The 17,849-nt window shown below is 38.3% G+C and overlaps 2 protein-coding genes across 2 annotated transcripts; both read right to left on the bottom strand.

The window, feature by feature from the left end:
- Positions 1-1,033: 1,033 nt before the first annotated feature.
- On the bottom strand, positions 1,034-8,143 carry LOC128732769 (CLIP domain-containing serine protease B8-like). The gene is made up of 6 exons (XM_053826135.1): positions 7,997-8,143; positions 7,602-7,839; positions 7,371-7,549; positions 7,202-7,313; positions 1,548-1,846; positions 1,034-1,492 (listed from the first exon to the last, which is right to left on the bottom strand). The coding sequence occupies exons 1-6, from the start codon at positions 8,073-8,075 to the stop codon at positions 1,161-1,163; spliced, it is 1,239 nt and encodes a 412-aa protein (XP_053682110.1). The 5' UTR covers positions 8,076-8,143; the 3' UTR covers positions 1,034-1,160.
- A 370-nt stretch (positions 8,144-8,513) lies between these two features.
- Positions 8,514-17,819, bottom strand: LOC128732771 (CLIP domain-containing serine protease B10-like). Its single transcript, XM_053826138.1, has 4 exons — positions 17,639-17,819; positions 9,277-9,721; positions 8,921-9,219; positions 8,514-8,864 (listed from the first exon to the last, which is right to left on the bottom strand). The coding sequence occupies exons 1-4, from the start codon at positions 17,709-17,711 to the stop codon at positions 8,572-8,574; spliced, it is 1,110 nt and encodes a 369-aa protein (XP_053682113.1). The 5' UTR covers positions 17,712-17,819; the 3' UTR covers positions 8,514-8,571.
- Between the last annotated feature and the right edge of the window lie 30 nt (positions 17,820-17,849).

The following is a 17,849-nucleotide window of genomic DNA, read 5'->3' as shown; positions in this document are numbered from 1 at the left end:
CTCTCTATCCAGCCAAATTGCTAAGTATTTAAATACTTCAACCAACTCGATCAGTTCACCATTATAGTAAACATCCATTTTCATTTATAGCAAAGAAATGCAGTGCGGGTCATACGATATTGGTCACAATGATGAGTCCAGACAAGAAGAAAAATGTCCAATGTTAAGTCCAATTTAATTCCAGTTTTAGGTTCAATTTAAAGTCAAGTTTAAATACTAATTTCAAGTCCGATTTTATGTCTAATGCCAAGTAATATTTCCAGTCCAAATTACTCCTAACGGGTAAGACAGTCTGCAGTTGGCCTTCACTTTTCGAGCTTCAAAGCCACATATGAAATTCGTTTTGAATTGGAAATGTGAAAAATGCATTCAGAACAAATTTCTTGACATTTTTATATTAATGTCACAACATTCCAACCATGCGTTCGAAAGATATTATCTTTGAAAACTAGAATTTTGGAAAATTACGAAAAAATGATCAAGCGAATTTTCCTTTTTTGTCTACTTTTGAAGACAGAAAACTTTTAGAACGAAATCTGTGACGAAATGATTGATTTCAAAATTTTTCTATGAGTATATTACAAATTATATACCTTGTTTTGATTTTGGGTTTTTGGCCATAACTTTTAATCTGAGCATTCAATTTTGAATTTTTTTGGAGAGCTTTATGCTATCTTTTTTGACAGTCAAGTTTTTCGAAAAGACGACAAAGAAATATTAAAGGAAACTCAAAATTTAAGGCGATTTATTATGGAAATGCAAAATAGCTAACAAGTTTCATCAATCAATCATCCAAATTTGAAAATCCCAATCACAGATAAGGATTACCTTATATGCCTAAAAGGCGCTTTAATCAATATAAATGGATCTCGTTACCTACCATAAAGATTTTCTGGATATTTCAATACCGAAGCAGACGCCATTTTACAAAAAATAATACAATACTTTTGAAGTAAATTATTTTACCTGAAATTTGTTAGTGTAATGAAATAGGGGTCCAAAATAAATCTAAAACTAATCAACAGTACCCCTATCAGCATTCACTGTCGGCACACAATCAATGGGCAAATAAACGGGATTTATTTCAAATTGCATAATTCAGTGTTATGATTAAATCTATTCATTCGATATAAATTCAATCCATTTGATTTAGTCACGTTTTAAAGCGCCGCGTTCATCTTCAACCAGTCGAGATACTCGCGTACATTGGTATACACACCAGGGATGCCCTCGGTTCCACATTCGCGTACCCCCAGCGACACGATCCCGGTCAGCACCCAGACGCCCTTCCGAACGTCGTAGTACATCAGCGGTGAACCGCTATCGCCGCCACAGGTATCCTTTGCCTTCTGACCACCGGCGCACAACTGGCCGGAACCGATTTCCAATCGCTGCGGACGAAACACCTTCTTGCAGGTCTCCTGATCGACGAACGGTAGGACCACTTTCAGCTTGATTGGGCTGAGCGCATTGTTTCCCAACTGCTTGCGGACTGTAAAAGCGAAGCGTCATTAATTTCATAAGTCTAAGGTCTAAGATTAACTTACAGATATCCGTTCGACCCCAACCGGAAACGACCAGCTTCTTGCCCTCGGCGGCGCCGTTGTCCAGTTCCGGCTCTGGCAAACAGATCGGCCGTAGAAAGTCCGAGTAGGGCGGACTGGGCTCGATCTCGATCAGTGCGATATCGTGGTGCTTGTTGAGACCGTCGTTGTCGTAGTCCGGGTGGATAATTATGTTCTTCGGAACGGCGTCGAATTTTTCCTCCGAACAGTCCCGGAAGTCCTGCTCGATTACGCAATCCGGATCGTCATACACGTTGTACTCCCGAAGACGGACGTATTTGCTTTGTGTTTGTGTTATGTTGTGAACGGGAAAGTGGTAATAAATGTGAATAGGTTTCCAGGGAGGTACGTCAAACTCGCGGTTTGTAAATGAGGAATAGTTTTTGATATTTGTTAAATAATTCGGCAAACATTTCGGAACGATTGAGATAGTAATACTAGAGATTTGATAAGAGCCTTGCCTTGATGGTATTTCATAAACCGCCCTCATGATAAAGGAAAAAAACAAATTTTGTTGCCTACGTTTGGAACCTGAATTTACATTAGGCGAGTTTGTTGGCTGATAGTAAATGCATTTGCGAGTTGATTGTAAACTCGCCTAGTATCTTCATCCCTAGTCGCTAACTAAATAGGTGCTTTTGAAATCCCAAAAATCAATGACGTATGTTTAAACCTAAATACAAGCTCTGTTTTGATATGTCTGTCAAGTTTTAAATCAAGCTATAGCCGCCACGCAGTTTCTGTGACTAATCATGAAATAGCAATATTCGGCGTAGCTTCAAGCGCTTTGCATAGTCAACATTAATTAGATAACGAGGAGATCCATGTTAATTAACGAACATGATTCATATTACTGGTTGAAAAAGTTGACCCAAAAATATACTAAACTGAATGTTATGATTACATAATATAGAAGAAAATTGTGAGTATTTAGAGCACATAAACGAACTGCTCATTCTGCCTTTCAAAAAAGCAAAAAATAATCATTTTATGGTAAAGCTCAGCCGAAGAAAAAAGATACCAATCGATGGGTATTTAACGTCTAACAAACACGTTGTTTACACTCCAGTGGTATCAGGGAAACATCATTCAGTTGATGATTTAGGAAACATTTCTCATTTCATCGAGGTACGATGCTGGCCCAACAAACGAGTCGTCGTATGTTCGAATCTCGGTTGGGCGATGTTGCAATAGAGTTAGTAGGATCGTTGCACTAACCTCGTAATTGTCCTGTACTCTAATAACTGGCTGTGAAGTCTGTCGATAAAGAAAGGTCAAGTTCTAAAGGACGTTTATACCCATTGCTTTACTTTTTACTCATAAAAATCATAGCATTAATTGGATTTGTAGAATTAAATCTACAAATCAAGATCAAAACTGCTGCTATCCTGTTATCTCACAAAAATCAATGATTGTTTTTATTACCCAACCAACTCTTCTCCCACGTTGAATCCCACGTTGAAGATTTTACTAATATGGTCCCATTTTATCAGTAGCACATCGTTGTCACAACACAATACAGTCTCTTTTCATTACTCTTCCAATGAAACGGCAACAGGTGCATACTACTAGAGTTACTACCGAACACTATAACTGTAGCCCACTTCCCCATCTTCGACCTGTTGGGAGTCAATTTTTCTATCGTACTTTTCCAGGCAGAGACATCAAATTGATCTTGGTTTAATCGTCATCAGCGTTGCCAAACTTTGCTGAGGAAAAATTCGTAGTTCTATCACCGATAAGACAATCACAAAATTTTCTCCCACCCTACCCGCGATTCTAGAGGTATGAGATATCAGCTTGGATCCAAAGAAACAAAGAAAGACTGGGAAAAATCTAATCGGCCTGTTTCTGCCCAAAGCTTAGATGTTACATATAGCCAAACAACAGCCGTGTAATCATAACAGGTCTTGCTAATTTTCAGTCAGCTCAAACTAGTAACTTTGCCCTCGGATGGCAAAGGCGACATCGGTGAAAGCGGGAACGTCAATTACAGTATTGCTGGACACGAATGTAATGTTCTAATCTCTCCGCAAAGACAAAGCTAGGTAAAAACTGCATACCACAAAATTAAAAATACATCTCTGCGGTTTTTTCTTAGTTGATGTAAAACCAAACTTTCCTGAAAGTGTCAGCTTTTTTATCTCTGCTGGAAAAGTGAGGGGCTTAATGGGCTAGTCAAATTTTGAATCAAATTTCAACTTAAATAAAAATTTAACGTAGCACCAGAAACTTGGATGTGCTGTATTCGCCATTGCTATCATGAATTTGTTTACCGACTGTAGAATTTAATATTCTCGTTTTAATTGGTTGTCAGCCTATTACAAGTAGAACAGATTTTGTAATCTTTCCAACGTTTCAACTGTGTATTTCAGTCTTCCTCAGGGATTGAGTACTGTCTGCTCTTTGTCAAATAACTGTGTCTCGTAGAAATCAGTTAGTGGACGTCAGACCGTGAGCGTACATTCAAGAAAATTGATCCAGTTAATCAATGATCCAGTTAATTAGACAATTATAACAGATGTGCGACAAAAACAATAATAATGACAAGTAATTTCTTCGAGACACAGATAATACACATTTGAACCGTTGGAAAAATTACAGAGTCTGTTCTACTTGTAATAGACTGACTATTTGAGCTTACTTTTTGTCGTGCTTTTTGTTCTTTTTGTTATTGTTTTGGCGTCTCTTCATCGCATTTTTGCCTTCTTTACGTCGTTTCTTTATTTTTTTGCAGCGATTTGTTGTCATATTTCATCGTTCTCGTATGGCGTTTTTAATTAATCGCTTTCTCGCACTTTTTTTGGGGGTTTTCAATCGCATTTTTATCGTCTTTCGCCTTTGTTCAATAGGCTTTTCGTCTATTTGTCATTCACCGCTATTCTGTATTTCAAACGAAATTTCCGCCAGCGAAATCAAATGGGCAAAACATCCCGTTCGAAACAAGTCGAACGAAATAAAGATTCGTTCGAAATACAGAGTAGGGGTGATTATCTATCCGTCAACTTTTTGCTATCTTTTTACTGTTGTTACGTTGCCCATTTGCTATTCTTTTATAGATCTTTCATAAGCTTTTTGTCATCTCATTGTCTGCATTTTGGTATTCATCGTCTTATCATTTCTTTGTCGTATTTTTGTTAGGTTTTCGTCTTCTGTTCGCATATTTTTGCGTCAGTTGTTGTTTTGTGTTTTATTTGTTGTTAATTTGGCATCTTTTCGTTGTCATTTAGTCATCTTTTCTTCATTTTTTGTTATCTTTTCATCGTCTTCTGTCGACGTTTCACCTTTGTTTCTTGTTCTTTCGTCACTTTTTTGCCATTGTTTTGTCATCTTGTTTGTTGACAGTTACCTTTTTATTGTGTTGTTCTACTGTCGTATATATTCGAAATCTCTTTGTCGTCTTTTAAGTCTTTTCAGGCGACGAAACAGCTTTTTTGACGCTTTTTAAACGACTTTTTGTCATTTTTTGTTGCTCTTTGTTGATGTTTCTTTTCATCGTCTTTTCATCAACCTTTAATCGTATTTTTTCTTAACTTTTTCGTCATCAGCTTCGATGTCATTTTCGACGTCATTATGTCGTTTATCGCCACCTCGTTCTTTGGTCATATTGTAGAAGAGGAAATTGGTTCGACAGTTTCAACTAAAATGGTCTATTTAGAGTGCTGGAGAGAGATAAGTTGCATATGAGCTATATTGCCGAAGTTGCTGAGCAAGAGGAAACGTATTAATAGTTTTTGCTTCTTTTTAATTTGCTCGATCTACTTAACCGTCAACTGAGTATAACGCTTGATCAGTTTTTAATGTGAACGCATTCATACCAACGGGTTTCAGGTTAAAAAATGTTCAGGTTAATGAAGGTCATTCCAACGGGGGTACACGGTACATACTTTTTCATATCGAAAAAGGGTCTCGATTTTGGCACGGTTTCGGTTTTGGCAACATACACACAACATTTCTTGCCAAATTCGAAATCCTACTGTATTAGATTATAAAGAACAACTTTATTGGCTTCACAATAGTGAAATTCTATCGCACATCAGGAATCTTATTACGAACTGTTAAAATGTGTGAAGAAAGAGAAGAGAAAATATTTCACTTTTCTCCCGTACTTCAACTAGAAAAATACACTGAAGTCGTTTTTTACGCGAATTTCGGAATTTACGCGGTTTTTTACGCGATTTTCGGAATTCACGCGGTTTTACGCGGTTTTTACGCGATTTTCGGAATTTACGCGGTTTTTTTGACGCGAATTTCGGAATTTACGCGGTTTTTTTACGCGAATTTCGGAATTCACGCGTTTTTTTTACGCGATTTTCGGAATTTACGTGGATGTGCTCAAAACGTCAATTTTTCGCGAAGTGTTGAAATCCACAAAGTTTTTTTTACGCAAAATTTTGTTTTTTTTTACGCGAATTTTGGAATTTACGCGGTTTTTTACGCGAATTTCGTAATTTACGCGGTTTTTTACGTGAATTTCGGAATTTACGCGGTTTTTTCACGCGAATTTCGGAATTTACGCGGTTTTGATTTACGCGGGACGTATCCTTCACGTAAAAAGCGACTTGAGTATATCAGCATTATTATTAATCTGAATTTACTGCGATTAGAAAACGAAAGCCTATAAGCGAAAAAAACATTAACGCAATCAAAAACGAAACTTTTTGCTGCCGCTGCCTTAAAAAGGATAAAAAGATACTTTTATAATGTAAAAAATTACGAGCAATCGTCTGGTAATGGTCGCAACACGCGGTAATGATGAGAAATGTGACATTTTGCACTATTAACCCCTATTCCGTAACTTTTATGAAAAAATCATGCTCAAATACTCTCTAATTTGAGATTATATGGTAAGAAAAGTGAAATAATCTTAGGATAATGTAATATGTAAAATTTTATTTCAATACAATTTCGTCTAGGCGTCTGATTTGCCTCATTTACTCAGGATTTTAACTACAGTCAAAATGCCAATTCGATACTTTTATCCCAGATTTTTTAGAAGGTATGACTGTTCGTCATCGTCGGTGAGTCGAACGATGATCAGGTTTTTACTAAAGTGTCGTATAAAGGAATGTTTTGCCTTGTTTTACCCTGCAACTTGTATTGAAATCTGAGTATTGATAGGATAGAAGGCCAATTTGACCATTAAAAGTAATCCGATCTTGTTCAAATTTGGTGTGTTTGAACCTTTTCGAAATATATTAGAATCACATGTTTTATTTATTGCTTAGGGTGCCGCAGTATGAGGTAGGGTGACTACAAAAACGTCATGCTTTGAGATTTCTTTTATTTCAAAAATTCATAACTTTTGAACCACAAACCCGATTTTAATCATTTTGGTTCCAAATGAAAGGTATTTCTATCAGCTCACAGGTCAGTTCACAGCCAAACAAAAAAGATATTTGATTGAAGCTTAAAGTTTTCCGTAACTACAAAAACATTGAAACTTAAAAATTAGAGACGTTGGCAAACATGATGATTTTTGTAACCACCCTATCGCATGATGCATGGTGTAAAATCCGGCCACCTCTGGAAAGAGTTACACCAAAACCGTTAGTCGTTTTGCCTGCTTTAGAATTCAACTTTTGTTATGAAAGATTTACCCGGTAAAACCATCAAAAAAATAATTCAACACTTACAGCGGTCCTTTGGTGTCGTACTCCCGTCCGGTTACGCAATGTGCAGCCGTAACGACAAAGTTCCGGCTAATCAGGGCCCCTCCGCAGCCGTGCACCACAACGCTGGAATCTCCTGAAAGTATCGAAAGGTACCATTTTTCACGTAACGATCTGTAACGTATACACCCACTGGTTTCGTACAGCAGCATCGCCATCCAGGGAAACTCGTCGATGTTGGCGATCTCGCCGCCACGGATTTTGGCCACGTACGTCTGATAGCCGCAGCTTTCATCATCTCCGAATCGAGAATGGACTACCGGCGATGGCGGTCGGATGCGCCTCGGAAGGCTCTCGTTGAGTGCCGGAGACCTGTAAGCCAACGGAGCTTTATTGTTCGACGCGGATGCATCGCTCGACTCACCTGTAAGTTGCTGTCCGAGGACAACAGACGCCACCAACTATCATCTGGTCCGTTCCAACGCTCACAGTCGCATTACACTGAATCTGCTTCAAGAAGCTTAGCCGGCCGACGGAGCTCAAATTTGACGGGTCATTAATAGCGCCATATGCCTCGCAGTCATCCGGGGCCTTACAAGTACCCTGTTGTGACTCGTTCGGAATGCTACATACAGTAGTAACCTCCCAAACATGCGGTGCATCTAGAAACCCACACACAAACACAATGACACAGTTCAAAAGACAAAACTAAATCAACGTAAGACGAAAACAAGAATCGAAAGTAAAACCGGAAATGCTTCGCCTTCTTCGATCAAAATAGCACCGGCCAAACCATAAATAGCTAGAGAATTTATTCACCTTGCTCTGTTTGCTTCGATTTCGCTGCCAATGTAGAAAGCAACGAAGTCAACAACAGTACAATCACAGCGCACTTCATTTTAATCCCGAACCGTTTTGATTTGTTCTGACAACGACGGATTGAAAACTACTGGCTTCGGTTTGGTACACTGATAACTTTCGGAATATGTAATCAGCTGGTGCTGCTCCTGCTGCTGCTGGCGTTGAACCTCGAAGACCAATTGTTGCGAATGTAAATCAAATCCCGTTCGAGTGTCGCGAGAGATGATGAGAGTCCGCGAGCGGAATTGAGGGAAAGACGGAGAAACTTTCGGATCGGATCGCAGGTTCGTGTCAAAACAAACGATCGGCTTTCCGAACAGTTGTTGTTCGTTAGGTGACATAAGATTGTGGTTTGCACCGCCGGCAGCACTGTCACTAATCACAACCGCAAACAGCGATGAATGTAAACATGGACAGTGATCGGCGCCTGCCGTCGAAATCGAATACTCAATTGATAAAAGTCATTTTACTCGTTTTATTTACATGATCTGGTTTGCGGGGATTTTCCAGATCAGTAGGTAACCCCGCATGGCTCACGCTCTTATTGCACTCTTGATCCAGTCGGTATAGCTCGCTACTCGTGTGTACATTCCAGGCCATCCTTCGAGACCGCAGCGATTGCCAAAGGAAACAATCCCTTCGAGGGTCCAGTAGAGTCGCTGGGTCATTAGTGGGCCACCGGAATCGCCATGACAGGAGTCGATGTTGAAGTGGCCTCCGGCGCACAACTGACCATTGCCCACCAATACACGCTTGCCCCACTTTGTCTGGCATTGGTTTTGATCCACGATCGGGACATCCGCTTTCTGCTTCACGCCACTATGACCTGTGAATAATGGTGTTTTAACAAACAATTAAGTTCTAGAAGAGCAATAACCTCACGTTTCCTTCCGGTATGTCCAAAACCAACAATCGTAACATTTGTTCCTGCACGGGTCGCTGTGAAGTCCGCTTCCGGAAGACAAATTGGCGTCACGTAAGTGTTCATTACCGCATCCCGATCCAACCGAACTAGGGCAATGTCATCATGCTGATTGGTGTCTGCTTTGGAGTACCGAGGATGGACGATAATCTCTTCGATTCCAAAGTTCTGCGGTGGATCCGAACAGATTCGATCTTCACCTGTCCCTTGGCAGTCATCCACTGTTTCGGTATTATACTCACCCAGTCGAACGTTGACGCTGTATAAACAAAACAAACTATTAGGTAGAGAAAAAAACACAAAAACAACGTCTCACAATCGTTCGCCATCATCCAGTTTCGTATTATCCAGACAGTGTGCCGCCGTCAGTACGTAACGCTTGCTGATCAGCGAACCGCCGCACTGAAACATCCGCTCGTTCTTCTTGCTGACGTATTCGAGCAGTGCGTACCACGGAAACTCCTCCAGCAGAGTGTCTTCCCCGCCGTAGATCTTATCGGTCAGGATGTCCAGCCCGCATTCGAACCGTTTCGGATCCGGCAAAAGACCGCTGAAATCGGACTGAACCGTCGCTTCCGTCGCGCTGGTTTGAGCCCGATCTGGGCAGCAAATCATCGGTGGGCTCTCGTTGCAGCGCGATAACTGCAGAAAGGTTAGTTCGTCTGCCGTCAGGATACGGTCCGGGAAAAAGTATTGCATAAAGCTGCGACATTCGGTACGCGGTATGCAGCGGCCGTCCCGTCGATTTGGCGTCCTGCAGGCTGTAATCGAAACGAAGTTGGTAAGGTAACAAATTAGGAGCGCAATTTTAACCATATTCACTCAACAAACACAGCAAAAATAATTGCTTTTCTTGTTGAAACAGCAGTGTTGTTTAATCGAACAATTCGAACCAGTAGTAGAACTTTTTGTAGTAGATGTAAATGCGAAATTTCCTCAGTTCCACATTGATTTGGGAATTCTACTACGTCGCTCAACAATATTTTTCAAGCGTTTGTTTGTTGAGCAGGGTTTTCGATGTAATTTTTGTAGCCTACAAGTTCGCAGCATTAAGTACAATATGTCAAGTTTAATTTCATGTCCATTTCCAAGTAAAAATTCTAAAGCCGCATGATTTTATTTTAATTTTATAATGGTTTTATTAAGGTATCAGGCATTACTTCTGGTTTTAACATGGTATCATTTAATATCAAGATGATACGAGCCAAAAACTCTATAACTAGTTATAAAACCACAATAAAACTGTTAATCAATTTATTGTTGCTGCTTATATTACCAGAATAAAACTAGTTGCCTACGTCACATCTCTTATAATCATACCAATGTATTGCAATATATGGCATATGGCATATTTCAAGTAAAAATTCGAAACTTTATTACGTTTCGCTAGTTCAAATTTCATAAAACCGCTCATTAAACTATGTGCTTCACCAGAACTTCTTAATGATCGATATAAAGCTGCACTCCGACCAAAGGGCCCACTCTTCAGAAAATTTTAAGGCCTCTTTGAGATTAAGGTTATAAGTTTAATTAGTCTTATTACGCTCTGCTGCTCTGCTGAAAGCAGTAATAAAACCAATTATGCTTTTCGCTGCTAGACAGCAGGGTGCTGCATTCCGTTATCGAAACTTGACCTACTGTTTTAATACGCTAGACTTTGCAGCCAGCTGTTAGAGAACAGGACAGTTGCGGGCCTAGTGCTGCGATCCTATTGACTCTAACAGCTTCTCTCAGCCAGGACTCGAGCATAAGACGACTGGCTTATTAGACCAGTATCGTATCTTGAGGCTAACTGGGAGGCCACCAACCATTAACTAATGGAGCTTTTCAAAACATAGCTATACAGCGCACAGCTTGCTCTGATAAAAAGCCAAATCAATTAACCAGCTTAGCTTTGTTAACATGAAAATGCACCCGTGAGGAGAAAAGATGAAGTTTTACTGTCGGATCATCCGGATTTGGTTTATAGCGACCATAGTAAAAAATCTCCTAGAATAATTAATAAATTCTTTTAGCAGTCTCCGTAGTTGTGCGGTATCTGCGAATTAAATTTGATTGTGGATGTTAAGGGGGGACCCTACTCTGGAAGACCGAAAAATAATAGATTTTCGTAAATTTTTTTCAAATGCTAGAATTACAGTTAAGTGTTGAAGTATTTTGGTTATTGGTTAAGGCACATTTGAAGATATATTTTGTATTTTTTGGATACCAGAATAGTGATTGTTATGCTGGTGGCGCTGGTGCGCGTGAATGCATTTTAGAAAACAGTTCCTAGCTGGCGGTACGTACCGGGAACCAACGGAGTATCGTAGATCGGATTTTAAGAATGATTTTGAAGCTTCAGGTTAATATCTAAATTGTTACATAGCGGTTTTTGAAAATTCGAAAAATTACCAAAATGGCGGCAATTTTTCCAAAAGAAAGGTGTTTTTTCATCAAAAAACGCCAATTAAAAGCTCATTGAGAAATTTGAGATATCCAAAAAAATTAAGATATCCAAAAACGGCTACGTAACAATTTGGATAATTCATTTTTACATGCTGAAAAAAATTTCTGCCAAATCGGTCCACTAGATTCTGAGATACACGTACCACCTTAAATAAACATGGTTTTGGGGAAAACACGTTCAAAGTTTTGTACAGCAATGGACTACGCTTGAGATGACTCCACAATATTTGCTCTAAGTTTTCAACGAGATCAAATATTAAAAAATCCTTATGGCATGACATTTCTGAAGGTGTAAGCGTCTCTAAAATGCAAAAATTTAAAATTCGATTTTTCCGACTTTCCAGAGTAGGGTCCCCCCTTAATATGATAGGTGAATATAATCAACTCGTCATCAAAATTTTGCAATTTTTGGAAACTAGTTGCTTTAACAACACGAATATATTCAGTTTTTTTATAGAGACTGCCTATTTTGGCATTCGCCTCTGATATTCAGTTAGTAAACTCCTTTGCTAGTAAAATCACTTCAGTTGCTTCCTGTGATATGAAAACTAATTGACAATAACTTTCTTTCTGCAACACATATCTCGGGTACTTTTCCATTTCGGCGTATCTGCAAATGAGAGATTCTCTTCGTGGCTCCTCTCTGCCGCTGTTTACAGCGATACTACTGCATTTTGACACATCAGCTTTGCATAAATCGGTTGCCGGAGTCACTAGCTAGCCAAATGTTTTGAAAATTTTCTTTTCAATGCATTAGTTTCGCCGTAAAAAACGGAAGAGAGGAGACGAAGTCGAAGAGAATCTCGCATTTGCAGATACGTCGAAATGAAAAAGTACCATTTTTTCAAAATTCACAACTTAAGACCTGTCAATATCGAAGACTTTTACTAAAAATTTAATTTTAACCCTCAATTGGTCAACCGAAAGCTCAATAAACCGGGCACAGCACACTGGCCCAAAACCTTTTTTTGGTGCGCATTAGCTTTGAACGGGAAAGCTTGGATTTAGGTTTATGGAACTTTTGGAAGAGTTTCTTAAATTTAAAAGTTCTATTGTCCAGCGGAATTCAAATTTTGATTACTCCCCCTAAAAGTTTAGTTTTACAGCATATTATTACAAGAAATTTTGCTGAAGACAGTAACCTTCTATCTCTTCAGCAAAGATAGAAAAATGCTATTTCTCATTAATGAAAAATCGTTAAAATCAGTTTTCTATTTTAGCTGTTTTTGTAGTTGTTGTATGACTTTTTCAAGTTTTACAAAGTTGTACAAATAGTAAAAATACACAACATTGCTGAAAATAGAATATCTATATCTTTGCTTATTTAGGAACAATAGAAGTTTTACTACAAAAATACCCTAGTTTTGACCCCGAATTACTCGCAAGAAGGCACTATTTTATTCAAAAATTCTCCTCAGAGCATCAGAATATTTTTAAGCAGATTGAAAAGTATTATAAATCATGTTTAAAAGCACAAAAGTTAAACAAAATTTATTGGCTGACAAAATCGGGATAAAAAGCTGATAAAATCGGGGGTAGACAGAATCGAGAGCTGACGAAATCGGAACATTGCTGTAGTTATAAAGGACGAGGCAGTTAGAATATGTGGTCAACGTAAGTTTGCCTTGACAATAGCAAATTGTGTAAATACTTGAATAAATGTAATCATGTAAGTCAAAATCATGTAATCATAGTAAGTCGAAACGTCCGCTGAAAACATTTTAGTTCTCATTTCTCACCGAAGAAGTCAACAAGAATAACATTTAATGGCGGCCAGTGGGTACCCTTTTCGAAAATGTTTATTCGCTTTTGGCAACTCCGCTTACGTACGCTTGATAGTTCTACAACAACAATCATGGATGGAAATGTCAACATGACGTTAGCAAAGTTGCCAAAGGCATGCTAATATTGTCCGCAGATTGTACCCCCTAGCCGCCATTACTTACACGAAAAGGTGGATAGAAAAAAAATGACAAGAATGAAATAGAACGGGACTACAAGGGAGGAAAAGCAGGACATAGGAAAAAGAATTGAACAAACGAATGAAAAAGAACGAACGACTAACGAACGAAAACTGGAAACAAAAAGAAATTAAAAAGTGTAAAACGAAGAGGAAGAGGAAAAAATCGTAACGAGGCAGAAAATGGCAAAAAACGAAACAAAAAAAAAGAAGAAGCAGGCCTGAAAACGCGAAAAAAGGGAACAGAGGTACCTCAGGACTAAAAGAGAAAAGAGTGGGCTGCAAAAAAGGAACAGGGAAGAAAGAAAAGTGAAGAAGAAAAGAGAAGAAAGGGGGACAAACGAGACATGAAAAGGAATATGAGATAGAAAACAAGAGAAACTAAAAGTGGGGAAAAGAATAACGAGAGGGAAACGAGAAAAACGGAAAAAAAAGATCAAACGGGATATAAAAGGAAAAATATGGAACAAAAAACGAGAAAATGGGACAGAAAAAAAGTAAAGAAAAATAGGAAAAACTGGCTGAAGAAAAAGGAAAACCGTAAGAGAAAACAATGAAAAACGAGGCATAGAAAAGGAAAACTGAAGAGGAAAAAACGAAAAAAGCGAGCTAAAAACAAAATAAAAAAACCAGGGCATTAAAACGAGGGCATTAAAACGAGGGAAACGGAACAGACAAAGACGAAAAGCGAGAAGGAAAGGAGTTAAAAAACGTTAGAAAAATACAGAAAATGGATACGAAGAAAAAGGGAAAAAAGTAGAGTAAAGACTGAAAACGGGCACGAAAATAATAAAAGGCAAGGGAAAAAAGTACTGAAAATAAGAAAACATGGAACAATAAACGAAGAAAAACGAAAACAAGAGAAAAAGAGCAAAAATGGATGGAAAATGCGATCAAACACCAAGGATGTACCGTTTACTGGAGAAATTTTCAATTTAATTTAAATATTATTTTCAAATCCAATTTCATAGTCCATTTTCAACTTTAATTTAAAATCAAATTCCAAGTCTAATTCAATTCCAATATCAAATAAAATTTCAAGTTAGATTTCAATTAAAGCTTCCAATTCTTACCAAATTCTCCAAATTACTTCAAATTTAAGTCTAAATTTCAAAACCAATTTTAAATCCCATTTCCAGTTCAATTTGAAATAAAATTTTAAGCCTAAATTAGTCGAAATAGACGAAAAGCCTTTTCGCTTTCATTTATATTTGTTCCCTCCCGACTGCTTACATCTGTTTCACTTACACAGAAAGCCGTATGAACATACCCAAGTAACAATAGTAGCTGATTTTTTTTATGAAACGATGGTTCTACAATTGATGAAGGGACGGTAAGGGAAAGAAATGGAAAATTTTTTGGTGAAGGAGGAGGGGGAAGAGCGGAAAGGAAAGGGGGGGGGGGGTATTGGTAGCTATGCTTGACAAGTAATCATTTTGACTCCTAGCTTTTGTCCAGTAGTAGCTGAATTGCAAGAGCCATTGCTGTTTACGGGCTGCTTTAAGGCGATCAAAGCTGCATAAAGTAAGCACTTTAATGGTGGTTGAACAAGCGATGTTTAAACTACTTTAAGTTCTTCAAACCAGCTCTCTCTCTCTTTATCTCTCTCTCTCTTTCTCTCAAAGGTTGATGAACAGGCTTAATCGGGGATTCTTCTACTAAACAATCCGCTTCTAAACAGCCATAAACATCAAATTGTTTTACGGCTGCTTAAAGGTGATAAAGTGGCTTTACAAACTACTATCGAGTTTTCATTCGGCTCACATCACACATACTGGCAGACTATTGAATTTCGCCATTCGGCTGATAGCAACCGTTTGTCAGTTATCGACATTATCGACTGCTTTCAGGTGTAAAGATATTTCCACTGTCTGTTCTGCACATGCAGATGAGGCGGATCGTACGGTGAGTACTTATGGACCAGAAAATGGTGGGCTCAATTCCACATTGAAAAAAACACATTGCATTTTTAATTAGCTTACTTATACAAATTAAAGTTATCCGAAATTAAAAATATCTCGTTCGACAATGTTTTCGGTAAAATACAAATATAGCGTTCCATTTTTTCAATTTGAAAGTACATATTTTTTTGGATGCATAAAGGTTGCTGAGACGTTGATTAGGCAACTGGAAAAGCATATTGCCAAACTATTTCTCGTTTTAAAATTAGAATTGACAGCATTATGCAAACCGGCTGTTGAAAAGTGCGCAAAAGCTTCTATTAAGCTTTATTGCAGCTTCATCTACCCAAGTGACAATCTCAGGCTGATCAAACGCTTTTAGAGCTGAATTTATTCTACTTGTGACTGAACTATGGTTTAGGTTTAGAAATAAAAACATCTTTTCAGCTCTTAAACATGTAAATTTGGTGATTTTATCAAGCTTCGAGCAAAGTTTACTAATAGCTGCTTTCGAAGCTGCAATGAAACATAACAGAGGCTTTTGTACGTTTTTAAGTAACCAATTTGCGCAAAGCTGGAAACCAGGCACACAGAGGTTATATAAAAGGCGATATAATTGCTTAACAAGTGTTTTTTTGCTGCCTCAAACGAAATAGGTTGTATAAGTTCTCCAATTTCGGCTGAATAAGTACTGTAGAATTGTTTACATAAATTTTATTCGGTGCATATTCAGCTATGGCTGAATAATAATGGCTGCTAAAATGTTTAATCAACGCATAAATGTTTCATAGGAGGGCCGTTTATTAAGATGACAAATCGTTTATTCAGCTAGTATAGCACAATTGTTGAGAATATTGCCGGGTTGTGGAGAGGTTGAAGATGCGCCTAATCTGCTTGTGACAGTATTATTAATACAGAGGCCTTTGCTTAAATTTATTCATCGTCTACCACCTGTGAAGCAAAGCAAAGCCTAGGTGCTAAATCCTGTTATCGAAACTTGACCTTCTGTTTTTTTATACGACAGACTTCACAGCCAGCTGTTAGAGTGCAGTACAATTGAAGGGCCAGTTGCTACGATCCTATTGACTCTAGCCGCCTCTCCTAGTCGCTATTCGAACATACGACTGGCTTATTAGGCCAGCGGCATACCTCGAAGCCAACTGGGAGGCCGTCTACCACCTGTATTCAGAGTTAAATCAGCTGTAACCAAATCAGTAGCATTTTAATTCAGCTTCGGTGTTTGTTGGGTTACGTTTAATAACATATTTCCAATTTCCTTATTAATTTAAATCCAATTTTTTACACCCATTATTTTGAAAGTTATGACAGCTAATTAATATACCTATTTAGTAGGAATCATTATGTTTATTTCACCGGTTTATTGTAGGATCTATTCTCTTTACAGTAGTATGTATGTATGTGTAATGTAGAGATATTAAACCTATCGAAAAAAAAACTGAGTGGCACTTTTTTGGGCAACCGCCTTGTCAACATCGTTGTTTTCTTGTTTCACTCAGGAGCTTCTTAGACTCCCACACCAAAATTAATAGCGCGAATTTTTCTGCGTGTCCCACACACGTTTGCAATTTGGCAATTTGAACCGTCAGTTTTTCGTCATTGCCTCACCTCTGACCCCTCCTTGTATGACAAGCATATCTTCAGTGTATTGGTAAGTATGGGATTATTATAATATTCAAATATGAATGAATTTGATATGATGCCACATTATTGCCTACTGCTCATGGAATGGAACTTAAATGCCAGCTTTTAAAACATGCTAATTTTGGAGGACCGCGACCATAGTTTTCTCAATCTTTGTCGCGAACTGCGATACTCTGCCTATAAACAATGTTGCTAAAGTGAAGATTAGCTCCTTTCTCGGTCAAGTTGCCGATGAATACCGTAAATAATAATCTCATTCGATGTTGCTGTTAGGCAAATGATTCAAAGTGGTTGATATATTTCGGATAACCTAAAATGTGTAAAGTAAAGCCAGAATCTCTTCGAGTTGAGAATTTTCTCCAGTAAAAAAAACTGTTCAGTTTCTTGGGATAATGCTACTCTCATTTAAAGCGCGATTCCTGAGTAACTTATGGGTTCACACGATTTCTAACCATTGGAATCTGGATTAACGTTACATGCACAACACAACACAAACTAACAACACAGGTACAGACGGTCACAATAAATAATCAAATTTGATCACCAAAATATTGTGACGCATAACAATTAGGTTCAGCACTCTGTGAGCATCTTACCGTGACATTCGTATCCGTGTCATGAAACTTTTCGTTCAATGTCGGAGGTCTACACACTGGGCTGTTATCAGCCGGTTTTCATTTAGCCTAATACTTTTTATTAAATCTTACCATTTTGGCTCAACGCTGATTCGAGAACGAGTACCAAGATGAAGCTCACGGATGTCCAAATGTTTTTCATCATTTTGACGTTTCACAAAACACCGATCTTCGTGCAAGAGAAAAAGAGAACGAAATCAGCACCTTATCGCTTGAATAGCGATTAAAAAAAAAGCAACCGATTTTACAGCATTATGAACGAACCGCTCGGTAGAACGAGAGA

This window comes from Sabethes cyaneus, chromosome 1, assembly GCF_943734655.1.
Source record: "Sabethes cyaneus chromosome 1, idSabCyanKW18_F2, whole genome shotgun sequence".
NCBI classification, from domain to species: Eukaryota; Metazoa; Arthropoda; class Insecta; order Diptera; family Culicidae; genus Sabethes; species Sabethes cyaneus.
The sequence above is the reverse complement of the archived record's forward strand: the minus strand, read 5'-3'. Positions and strand labels throughout refer to the sequence as shown.

What these genes read in the sequence shown, in the direction of transcription:
- LOC128732769 (XM_053826135.1), bottom strand. Translation starts at nt 8,075, where the DNA reads ATGAAGTGCGCTGTGATTGTACTGTTGTTGACTTCGTTGCTTTCTACA. An exon ending in ATCGAAGCAAACAGAGCAAG is followed by an intron (nt 7,840 to 7,996) that starts GTGAATAAATTC and finishes GTGGGTTTCTAG; the next exon opens with ATGCACCGCATGTTTGGGAG. An exon ending in TTGGGGTCGAACGGATATCT is followed by an intron (nt 1,493 to 1,547) that starts GTAAGTTAATCT and finishes TCGCTTTTACAG; the next exon opens with TCCGCAAGCAGTTGGGAAAC.
- LOC128732771 (XM_053826138.1), bottom strand. Translation starts at nt 17,711, where the DNA reads ATGATGAAAAACATTTGGACATCCGTGAGCTTCATCTTGGTACTCGTT. An exon ending in ATCAGCGTTGAGCCAAAATG is followed by an intron (nt 9,722 to 17,638) that starts GTAAGATTTAAT and finishes TTTCGATTACAG; the next exon opens with CCTGCAGGACGCCAAATCGA. An exon ending in CTGGATGATGGCGAACGATT is followed by an intron (nt 9,220 to 9,276) that starts GTGAGACGTTGT and finishes TTGTTTATACAG; the next exon opens with CGTCAACGTTCGACTGGGTG.